At 37.9% G+C, this 12656-nt stretch overlaps 1 protein-coding gene across 4 annotated transcripts in view; it reads right to left on the bottom strand.

Annotated features, from left to right (window-relative positions):
* Window positions 1-276: 276 nt before the first annotated feature.
* Window positions 277-12656, bottom strand: part of c5h18orf54 (chromosome 5 C18orf54 homolog) — a 52971-nt gene continuing 40591 nt past the window's right edge. For 3 of the 4 annotated variants that reach the window (XM_028802566.2, XM_051928019.1, XM_028802565.2), the window contains exons 6-8: window positions 4175-4318; window positions 3939-4000; window positions 277-529 (exon numbers count right to left, since the gene is read on the bottom strand). In XM_028802566.2, coding sequence (XP_028658399.2) covers window positions 418-529; window positions 3939-4000; window positions 4175-4318 — 318 coding nt within the window. In that variant the 3' untranslated portion in view covers window positions 277-417. The remainder of the gene's footprint in view (window positions 530-3938; window positions 4001-4174; window positions 4319-12656) is intronic. The other variant, XM_051928020.1, reaches the window with a different exon arrangement.

A 12656-nucleotide genomic window follows, 5' to 3' on the forward strand; every position in this document is an offset into this window, starting at 1 on the left:
TTGTTAATTTGGTATGTACTGCTGTAATACTGTATAAACTATGACACAACATGAAGATGAAAGAGGACTGTAACGTCTAAAAAGCTACTTGAATATACTGCATTATATTTATGAAGGTTAAGAAAAGCATTCTGAAAGTAAGTTACATTAAAAGAATACATTCATATCACATAAATAAAATATTTTTATTTGTACATTATAAACAATTATGGCATATGGAAAGTAAAAAAAGGGTGTTAAAGGAACAGTGATAAAAAGTATTTGCTTACAATAACGTTCTTATGATGGTGCCAAAGCAGCACCTATTACAGTATATATGAAGTACAAATTTTAATATTCCTTTATGATTTTGTATTTACAGTACTGTTCAAACGGCAGGTCATGTGTTTGTTGCTTGCTGATGCGCTGTAGTTTTCACTACTTTCCATCACTAGTCACATGAATACCATTGTGGATCACAGAATCCAGATCTTTCTTCTCATTCATATCGTCAACAAGATTCTTTAGGCGAACCAAATGATGCAAAGCTCTGAAAGGGAATATTAGAAAATAATAGACTTTGAAATTGTTACAAGTACAGTTACAGTATATGGTGTTTAGAGTATATTTGATAAACTTGAAACTTATGACATGTTCTTGGATTTGCGAAGTTGATGTAATCCATACAGTTATTATACTGAGGTGATCAATCAGGTTTTGTTAGTGTTGAAATCGATCACTAATTTCATGTTACTAGAATTGGCCGATTCTGAAATTGTTTTTTTTTTTTGTTTATCCTTTTCAATTTTTATTTTTTTCTCTCACTAAGTTCCTTCATAACCATCCATATAGAAGCCTTATTTTTCTATATTAAAGTGTTAATTGTAGGATTTGTTTTACAATTTAACTGCAGACCACTGGTCTTACCCTTTTATTTTTCATTACCAAAATTTAATTCTGTAGGGTTCTTAATCAATAACCATATACAAAGCTGTAATAAATAAAATCCTCTTAAAATACATTTTTAACTAATAAAACATGTTCTTCAAATATTTGCTCATTATACGTGTCTTAAAACCAAAATAAAATATTTGGTATATTTACAAGCCACAATTCAAATAATTTATTCATAAGACTTTTATCAAGAAAATACAAGTCTAATATGCTTAACAAGTTTACAAGTAAAACAGACAAATTTGACTCTTAAACTAACAAGCCTATTGCCTGCTAAGCAGTGAGGGCAATTCTTCATTATCTGTTCTTATACAATTCAGAAAAGTACTGCTGTACTAAACACAGGCTCAATTACCGTCGGCACTCAGACAAGGTGTGTCTGTTGAAAGTAAAGGATCAAATCATATGGTCTGAACTTCTTTTTAATTTCTGCTGAAGATGTGCCTCTCTTTTGTTCCACTCCAAGTTCAACCAGACACCCTTTTATATCTGGCTTTCCTTTCAATGCAAGGCTCCTTTTTCTCAGATTATTACTTCACTTTTTTAAATGTGAAGTCCATATTCTGTTTTTTTTTTCTTTCTTCTAAAGGCTGCCTGGCTGCTCTCAGTTTACAGGACATTCCAGCAGCAAAACTACATATGCACTCCCTTTGGCACAGTAATACTTTGCATAAAGAAACACTACAACTAAATTACCATAAAGCTTAGGAAAGCAGATACTAAAAAAATGCTGCCAATTTACTAATCAAGTCATTTGGACTGATTTGGATCAATGGCTGATCAATCAAAGCATTACAGTGTACTCCATAAACCCATGTGATCACCTCCAAAGCTATAGCTGCATACACTTAGAGCATAAATATACTGTAGAAAGTCATATGCACTCTGGGTGACAGCACACAACTAGAGTGAAAATAGGGGAAAAAATGCATTCAGGTATCACAATGTACATTTCTCACATCAAAATCCAGGTCGTGCTGAACTGTTGCCTACCCTGGCAACATCAGGTGCAATGTCATCGTGGGACACACTCCTAGTTATTCATACAGGGCTCATAATATCAGTATGCTGCTTCTGGAGTACGTGAATTTCCCCTTGGGATTAATAAAGTATCTATCTATCTACTGTATCTATCTATAAGGAGATGCCAGTCATTTTAACATGAATGCATTTATGATGTGGGTGGAAATTATGAAACTCCACACATATTCCAAACAGGTCAGTATTCAAACTCAAGTCTCTTAGTATCTTCAAGGATAAACGAGTCATAACATGCATCTCATATAGCTGCATAAATACAATTAAACTAAGGTCAATTTACAGAATGTGCTAGATGTTGAAAATGTTAGCTATAAGTTTGAAAATAAAAAATAAAGAAAGAAATCTGACTTTTCATGATGCTAGCTGTCTGTTAAATCCTAGCCATGCCATTCATAAGTAAGGCTGAGGATATACCTAACCGTTACAGGATGAGTGCGCTTACGGATGCTGCTGCTATGCTATGCAAGCAGAGTACTGACTATACTTGCACACATGCTTGATGTAAATTTGGAGGATTCCAGCAGGTGGCAGTGTGAGACATCATCACGATAAGAAAACAACGTCCGGTTTTGCCGTGTTGAGGGAGGAAGGATGTTAAAGATAAAAATTGTTTGCATTCTGATGAGAGAGACAGTAACAGCAACACCAGAAGATGGTATGTGTGCCTGGCGAGAAATGGATGAAGAAAAGCACCATGAATATTTCTGCATGTCAGCATTTAAGTTTGGTGATTTGCTTCACAGCATCGAAACATTCATCAGACATCGAAGCACGAACATTGACCCTGTTGGAGCTGCAAAATCCCCAATTCTTTTCAAACATTTTCCACTTTGCATACACATATCTGTCTCAAATTTGCTTCCATTTCATCTTGCACATTTCCACATTCACTTTCAAAGAGCTGGCAATTTGATACCAGCTGTTCTGACAAGAATGTCCATCACTATGGAGATGTTGATAGTAAAAACTGATACTGATGTCATGTACCAACTTGAATACACTATGCCCCCCAAATTTTAGGTGGTGCTGCAACTCGTGCAAGGCCCTTAACCTGCAATTGCACCGTCCTGGGTATGACGTTAATCTGCATCCAGCCCTACAAGTAGGCCCTCCAACCTGAAGAGAAAACTTGGGGGTTGGTGGCAGAATTGGCACTCTAGCCACTGCAAAAAACCTCACCCTGGTTACATTCCATCTGAAGTTGTGTGGTGCTGAGGTGTCACCTGTTACATGGCTACACTTGGGTCCCAATGTGGGATCCTGAGTTGGTTTGTCATGTGGTGGATGTGGCAATGCATTGTATCAGCGCGTGCTTCTAACCTCTCTCTCTCTCTCTCTCTCTCTCTCTCTCTCTCTCTCATTTTTAGAGCCTGTTATCTCTTGGTGTTGCAAACCACCGTTCAGTATTGAGTAAGTGATAACGTGGTTCATAGAAGAATAACAATCTCTTGAAGATAATGGCTACAGCAGTCATCCAGTAAAATTGTAGGCTGAAGATTACCTTGGGAGTGCAATGAATTTTATGTAAAAAAAAATTAAAAGATGGTTGATAACACTGCTCCACACCGCAGCATTTCACAAGCTGAGATTCTGGGCAAAAACTGCACTGCAGCTTCCAAGGGAAACGCACCACTCAGGCTTGGTTATTGTGCACTTGCTATAACATGAAATGTTTCAGTTGCAGATTCACTAAGAATCTTAACAAATTTAATGTTAGTTCATCCCTCTAAATTGAACATTGTCACTTAGCTGATTTGCTACGCACACTTTATACCCCAAACACAACAACTTAAGCTTACAACTACAAATAAGGTGGTTATACTGTTGCATATTAACATGCATATGCCAATAGCCTGCAACCAATAGCCTTACAAATTATTGGTTGTACTTCATATATTTTTCTGCTTCTTTTACTCGACTTTCAGGTATTTCCCTGTGTTCCCCTCCACCTCTTTTGAACATACCTTTGCAAAGACTGACTCCCAGCAGCGGTTTCAAAATTCTCCAATGGCTTTTCCAAGTCCAACTTTAAAAACAGACAATTGGCACAAATAAGTCAGTACTATCACACAGAAAGAAATACTCTTCTTAATTTTAAGGAATGTTAGTTTTTAAAAGGCATCTAATTGCAAAGTTAACTGCTCTAGAAAGTTGAAAACAACAGATTACTGGGAGCTTCTCCCGAAGTCATAATACTTACTTTATCAGACATTTCCTGTAGATGTGTTTGCTCACTGTTAAAGCACTGCTCCACAGATTGTAAGCTGAACATCATGTGCTTTAAAGTTTCCACAGGGCCATGGTGTTTTCGGAATGAGCCTCCGGAAGAATTAGAACAAACAGCCTTAAAACACAAGAATTTTCTTAGAATAAATTTACTTCAATTAAAGTTGGAATTTCTCTCATTGTTTCAGTACGAGATTAAGGCACTTTACCAAAAGGTGATTTTTACAACCCTTTTTACTCATCTTTACCAGGAGTGCCTAAAATTGTAGCAGGATGCTGTTCATCAACTATATATGAGCCTTCAAAATCATTGTGCCCAGCAGCTTGGTGATGAATCCCAGAAATGTTGGTTTGGGCAGCTCCATCTGTGGCTGAATGTTTGACTTCCTGAAAAAAAGGCCAGTCAGTGAGAACTGGCAAAAATAACCCCTCCATGTTGGTTACCAATACGGGCATTCCACAGATTGATGCCTCAATCCAGTGCTATTCAGTCTCTTCACCTACGACTGGGTACCAATGCATGAGGACAACACCACCATTACGTTTTTGGGCAACACCACTGTGATCGGCCTCATCCTTACAGGAGGGAAGTAAAAGATCAGACTGTATAATGTCGTAACAACCACCTCTACCTGAACGGCCAAAACAGGCCATTGTTGACTTCAGAAAGGACACACATGGTCACATTCCACTGCACATCCACAGCTCCCCTGTCCAGGTGGGACCCAAAACACTAATCAACTTTTAACGCTGCACTACTTTAAGTATCCTGACCGGATGCATCACAGTGTGGTTTGGTAACCTGACTTGCTAGGATTGCAAACTCCTCCAAAGGACTGTCAGTAGAGATTTTTAAATCATCGGGGCTGAGCTTTCACAGCTAAATATCATTTACTCAACTAGGCATCTGAGTAGAGCTGAATATATCATCTCTTATGACAGCCACCCAAGTTCATCCCAGGTTTTCACTTCTGCCTTCTGGGAAGCACTACCTGAGCCTTACATTTACACCCCTCACTTCAGGAAGAGCTTCACTCCCCCAGACCACAAGGACACTGAACTCCTAGTAACTATGATCCTACCTGCCCTGCACTGTGTTATGTACTCACCTGCGGTTTTATGTGTAACTGTACTGCACATTGTATTTATTTTCTGTTACTCTTATTTTTTCTGTACTTATTTATTCATCATCATCGTAACTAGGGCACAACAAGTTCACTATGCTCTTGTATGCAACAAGAAAGATCTCTAATCTTTAACATGTGCAATACATCTCCAGTCTCTGGCACCAATAATCGTGTTAGTAACATTATGCAATATTTTAAACATGATTAAGCTAATTTCCTTTAAAAAGAACTGTTTTTAAGAAGTCACCTTTAAAAAAAATGCTACAATTCCTGGGATTTACTAAACTCCTTCTGCTTCACTGCAATTCTTAACGACTTGCTTGTGCACTCTAGGGGAAATTTTAAAATAATTCTACCTCATTGTACAGGTTTTAGAGTAGCATCAAGGTGAAGTATTTAATGCAGTTTGCTTACAGCTCCTAGGATCTGATATGAACACACATTACAGTCATGGTCTCTGTGGGCAATTCAGTTCCATTCCACATCCAAAAGATGGTTTGTTTGGCATATTTGAAATGCAGACCTTAACCAGGATGTGAGCGTATACTTGATTCCCGTTTCAGCAGTTCAAAGACATGACGCTATTGTATGGGAGATACTTTTACCTGAAATGTGTTGTTTCAAAAGGTTAAAGGCCCAAGCCTGAAATTCTTGTCAAACTGAATAGAAGTGCAATGTACAGTGGAACCTCGGTTCACGAACGTCTCGGTACACGTACAAATCAGTTTACGACCAAAAAGTTTGCAAAACTTTTGCCTCAGTTCACAACCACACACTCGGTATATGAACAAGCCAGTTTCTCTTTCGGTTTGTACATGTTCAGTCTCTCCCTGTGCATTTCCTGTGCAGCGAGCAAGAGAGAGAGAGAGAGCGAGAAAGCGCGACACACACACACAGGCAGTGCGAGAGAGAGACGCACACACACAGGCAGCGCGAGAGAGAGACGCGCACACACACAGGCAGCGCGAGAGAGAGAGACACGCACACACACAGGCAGCGCGAGAGAGAGAGACGCGCACACACACAGGCAGCGCGAGAGAGAGACGCATACGCACAGGCAGCGCAAGAGAGAGACGCACACGCACAGGCAGCGCAAGAGAGAGACGCACACGCACAGGCAGCGCGAGAGAAGAGAGACACACACACACACAGGCAGCGCAAGAGAGAGAGACGCGCACACACACAGGCAGCACGAAAGAGAGAGAGACGCACTCACAGGCAGCACGAAAGAGAGAGAGACGCACTCACAGGCAGCACGAAAGAGAGAGAGACGCACTCACAGGCAGCACGAAAGAGAGAGAGACGCACTCACAGGCAGCGAGAGAGAGAGAGACGCACTCACAGGCAGCGCGAGAGAGAGAGAGACGCACTCACAGGCAGTGCGAGAGAGAGAGAGAGACGCACTCACAGGCAGCGCGAGAGAGAGAGAGACGCACTCACAGGCAGCGCGAGAGAGAGAGAGAGAGACGCACTCACAGGCAGTGCGAGAGAGAGAGAGACGCACTCACAGGCAGCGCGAGAGAGAGAGCTGGACGCATAAGGTAGGAAGGCAGTTAAAGAATGCACTGGGCTTGATTTTGTTTTCACTTCTGTTTACAGCGTTCGGTTCGTAGCGTGCATTGTTGCAATGTTACTTTTCTTGGTGGTTTATTAAATTATGGATTTTTTCAAATGTTCATTTTTGTTCCCTGTGCTTAAAACTCATTAAAAAAAAGTGTTTTTAGCCAGCGGTTGGTAGCACTATAGCGTGAACTACTGCAGTGTTAGTTTTTCTCTGTTGTTCAAGGTTTTCTCAGTGTTATTCAATGTTTTTACATTTAGTTTACTATTACGCTGTACATTCTATGATTTAATTAACTATATTTGTGCTTAAAAACTTAAAATGTATTTACATACAGTTCGTATGGTCTGGAACGGATTAATTGTATTTACATACAGTCCTATGGGGGAAATTGCTTTGGTTCACAACCAGATCAGTTTACGACCAAAGTTTTGGAACAAATTATGGTCGTGAACCGAGGTTCCACTGTATTCTGAAAAAGATAAAGGTCAAAGTATGATTCAGAGTATTCTATAAGTATTCTGGTTAGAAAGTGAAGCAGGACCTTAGAATGTTTTGTATAGCCATCATTTTTGCAAGCTTTGAGTAGGCTTTTATTCCCATGAAAACTGACCTTGGATTGTGTGATAATGATTTAGTAACAGTCATATGTTTTGTGATAATATCTGTGTTTCTATGAGAGATGGTGGGGAGGGGTTCTTCGGGTTGTCTCAGTTTAGTTGCTGCTTTTGTTGCAGAAATAGTGCTTCCAGTTGTTTTTGGGACTTTTGTAAAGAGCTCAGCTGAGCTGCAAATATGGGCACTTAAATGGAGCTTGCTATCTGCTGTTTACTGCTCGACACTTGGAAAGGAGCTCAGTCTTCAGGAAGAAATCTTTCTTTTCATTAAAAAATATACAATTTGTAAGTAAGGAGCTAAACCACCTGTGAACTGTCATCTAGAACTGAATGAAGACAGATGGAACCACCTATGTTGCGTTATTCTTTGTGTTGGTAATTCTGTTCAATTCAATTTAGTTTATTTTTGTATAGCGCCCAGCACTGAGTGCAGACACAGAGCTTTATGTCAAGTTGTCAGGTAAAATGCAGACATAAGACTTTACAAATTCCTAAATACAGAATTAGAACACATAAAAACACAATATGGTATATTTGCTGCTATGTTATTATTCAAATGAATGATTTTTTAGTAAAAGCTTAAAACCAATCATTCCTTGATTGTTACTAGCGAGTCAAGTACTACGACTGATCACTCCTTGTCTATCTGCCAATCTCCAAAAGGCTAAAAGGGACATTTTTGGGAAATCCTCTATCTGATGGTAAACCGGGTTGAAGTACAGGAGTGAAAATAAAAGAAAGTCCACTTAGTGAAGCAGCCTGTTGATAGAGATCCCTAGAGATGAATATGTGGAGTACAATAAGGACAGGAAGACAGGTAAGAGGTTGCAGATAGCAGTTACATAGTCTGTTTTGACATTTCTTCCTATACCCCATTATGAAAAAAAAAAACCTAATAGGTTAGTTGGTGCCTTTTGTGTCAGGGGCATGCCACAGGTGATCTGATACATGATAAAACAGTCATGATATATCAAGCATGTAAATTGATACAATTTAAGAATGTGCAATTGTGTGTATGTGTGTAGGTGTATGAGTGTGTTCTGTGATCTGGCATTTGGTCCAGATTTGGTTCCTACCGTGGTCTCGATGCTGTCGCAAAAGGCTACTGGCCCTTGTTACCCTAGAGTACTGTATTCTACTCCCAGGTCAGCTCTGATACACTGAACAGAAGTATAAAAACTGTCCTAAAAGACTGGTGTGATTTCCTTGTCATTTACACATGGAGCAGTGGTGTGGCATTTATATTCAATTTCGGATTTTCAAAAAAAAAAGTCATACAGTTGAATAACCCATCCTTAAAATAATTCCTGAAATTAAAATAAAATTGATTGAATTCTTAAATACAAATATATTTTTACATTTAAAACATGAACAAAGCAATAAACTTTATGGTATTTTTATTCTTTTACATCATAGCCATAAACATCTAATTGCTCATTTTTCCTAATAGCACCGGAACATCTCATGTAAAACAAGAAGTGAATGTGGGAAAAAACCCAAAACATCTGCAAACAAGCACCTGGTTTGCTTTTCATCTGCCTGATGTCACAAAAAGTGCAAACACAAAAAATCTGAATCTAAATTAATGACAGACAGACTAATTAGCCACATAGGCATTTAGAAACATTTACTAAAGGGCAGCGTCATTTTTTTTTTCCTTCAAATTGACAGGATCTTCATCTATTAACACCAGTAATCAGCGGTTAGCAAAGGCATCTTTGTAAGTGGAACAGCAAAATGACCCCAGTATTAGAAAGGCTGCTGAACTAAACGGAACAGTGCAGGATTGTGTTTAAGAAATGCTGCTCCTCGACATAATTAAAAAATAAAACTGCCAAGATAAATCCTCAGCAAAAGAAACATTTCCTCAAAAAGTATTGTGACTTTTCCATCTGTTTAACCCTTGAAAACATATGAAATTCTTGTGTTTCACACAACTTTTAATATCAAGGAACTAATTTTTCTCATTGGATCTCCTCATTACAACTTTTTACAGTTTAAAGCGTAATACAAAAAGAACACATTAATTCTATTTAGTCCTGCTGTATACCAAAGCCAGCTTTGAGTACCAATGAGCAAACAGTAGTATCACAAGACACAGAAGAGTGATTTGCAAGGCACATACTATAGATGTAAATTTGCAAATACAGTAACAGTATTTTGGATAACAGGAGGAGATGGAAGGATTGAATAAACGTAAATGCTATGGAACATTTCAGGATTTTTTTCTGACCATAACATGTTTAAACTTAAATGAATTTTCAACATTTAGTAGTCTGTGCTGCTACCGAATAGAGCCCCAAGTTCATATTTGGTAAAGATTTCTGTTAAGTTCATTCTTCTAGGTCTAATGGATTTTATCTCCAAGAACTTCATCCCAAGCACCAACTCCAAAAATTGTATGTGTGAGTAACAAGCTAATTGCTTGCTCTAATGTGGCCCTTTATCAATGCATATGTGTGTGTGTGTGTGTGTGAGAGAAAGTGTGCCTAGAAAGGGACCTCGTCAAGGGCAGGTTTACACCCTGCATTCAATGATCAAGTAGGTTCAAAGACAAATGGGTGGACCTTAAACAAAGGTAGCCAATCTAATGTACAGTAATAAATCATCAGTACGTCACTGTGATTTGTGCTTTAAATGGTTATGAAAACAATTTAAAATAAGAATATATTTGCATTACAACAGTTGTGACAAGGACAGGTCATCCAGTCCACCATGCTTATCCATCCTATTCACCAAAAAAACATTGAGTCGTACTTTAAGTTCCCTAAAGTCCTACTCACCAATACACTACTTGATAATTTATTCCATGCGTCTATGGTTCTTTGTGTGAAACAACTTCTAATTATATCGCAGTGTTCTTGTTTACACATTTAGCTTGAATTTATACACAAATAAAGACATATTAGCTTGCACCTGGAAAAGTATATCAAGCTAATGCAGACACTATGTAAGAATCATTTTTAAGACTTGAGACAAGACCCTTTGCAAATGTTACCACCCAGAGCCAAACTACAAAATTAGATGAAGCTGAAAATCAAGCGCAAGATATTTTATAAAATTTAGAATTTGTCAGAATGAGCTGGGAATGGAGAGGACCAGAGGAGAGAAGGACAACTAAACCATTTCCCCGGATTAAGTTTTGTAATTAACATGTAATTAACATTTAAATTAGATAATAAAAATAACTCCCACCACACTCTGCTGTTTACTGGCTGGCTGGCTAGCACAATGGTTTAAACAGTTAAGGACTGTGTCTTAAAATTCCATAAACTATCCATTTTGATGAACCGAGCCACCTGGACACAGCTGACAAGCCAAGCTCACTTATCCATATACCTATTCTAATGATGTGTTGCTATCTGCAGTTTTACTGTAATGGTAAAGTGTTTTGTCATCAAGGCATCTTTTAGGGTGAAGATGCGTGTACGTTTGGTCCGACAATAGATGATTTTAACTTGATGACTATTTTCAGAGAGTGTGTACAGACCCCTCTGCAAAATACAGTAAAGACCCTTTTCCTGAAATGCTCACCATTACTATAGGACAATCCTAAAAATTTTGAATAAATTATTATTTAACATTTCATATATGGCAGCTAGCCATATGCTGGCTGCTGCTACATAAACTATAACAGCATTTAAATATTGAATACTTTTTTTTTTTTTTTTAATTACCAAATATCCCATTCCTGTGAGCAAGAATATTTTGGTATATTTTGGAACACGACCTTTACCTCAACTTTATATAAAGCACTGCACTCAAAACAATGTATGGATTCGTTTATTGAGTTTGCTACTGTTGTCCAATCCATGGATGGCTCTTGCTTTGCACCTGAGGGTGCTCTCCTTGAACCCTAAAACTGGGCTAAGCCAGTTTGATTCATGGAAGAATATAAGATGTATTTAAGATTGAGAGCAATATCTGTCCAGCCTAACACAAAGACATAGTGGGAGGTCTACCACTGCCAAGTAGATCAAAGACCCCAAGGGACTTGTTAACAGCCTGCTCTTTTATATTTTATACTTTAATGTTCTTGCAGCACATAATGAATCATCTCAACTCTGCATCTCATTTCAGCAAAAATGGTTCATCTCAGACCATTCTGACATATAAGGCCTTGCTTCTATTTATTTAAGGAAAGGAAATAATTCATAGATAAATTCCCTCCTGACTTTTAGAAAATGCTTCCTCTTGGTCCATAGCAATAGTTATGTGCATTTCATTGTTATACTTAAAATAGCTTTTCAAACAGAATTATTATAATTATTACAACAAACTTAAATATGTCAAAGGGATAATTTAGTCCACGTGTTTTGTATTCCACTTCTAAAGATCAATGTGCGACTCATATTAATAAAAACTGCTCCTGTTTAAGTATTTATGAAAATACCTCAAATAATTTGAACTCTATTTCATGGATTTTGTAACAAGATCAAACAACAGAAACTAGTATGATAGACAAGTACAAGTTATTTCAAAGAACTGCCATCTAAGGCATTACTGTTCTAGTTCTGTGGTCAGGGAAGAATTATCAAAATTACTCCTTTGAGAGAAAAAAAACACACCTTATATACTTAAAGAGAAAACATTCAGTTTTTTTTTTTTTTTTAATAAATTCTGTACCCTAATAAAAGTAAGTTATTTAGTAAATACACAATATAAATATTGCCAAACCTTCTCAGGGGCACAAAGCCTACCCAGTCAACAGGGCCTACTTTTGTATATATCAACAAGTGCACTGAAATAATTTAGAAATGCCAATTAACTTAAATTACGTCACAGAAGATGTGGAAAGAAACACTGTGCAGACATGGGGAGAACTTGCAAACTACACACGAACAACGACTGAGCATGAGATTCAAACCCATGATTCTGGATCCGCTTCCCTTATTATTTTTTATTGAAATCAAGTAACATTCCATTCAAACAAGTTTAACTTAACAAAACTAAATTCAATTCAATTCAACTCCCCCCCCCCCCCCCCCCCATAAAAAAAGAGAAGGCCAACAACCAGAGTAAAACTTTCAAGAGTAGAAAGGAGGGAAAATAATTCCCCCCCAATATAAAAGCTTACTCTCAAATGTTATTCATTAGATCCTGCCAGGTTTTAAAAAAGTTTTGAACAGGTCCTCTAAGTGAGAATTTGAT

The sequence above is a fragment of the Erpetoichthys calabaricus genome, chromosome 5, assembly GCF_900747795.2.
Source record: "Erpetoichthys calabaricus chromosome 5, fErpCal1.3, whole genome shotgun sequence".
NCBI lineage: Eukaryota > Metazoa > Chordata > Cladistia > Polypteriformes > Polypteridae > Erpetoichthys > Erpetoichthys calabaricus.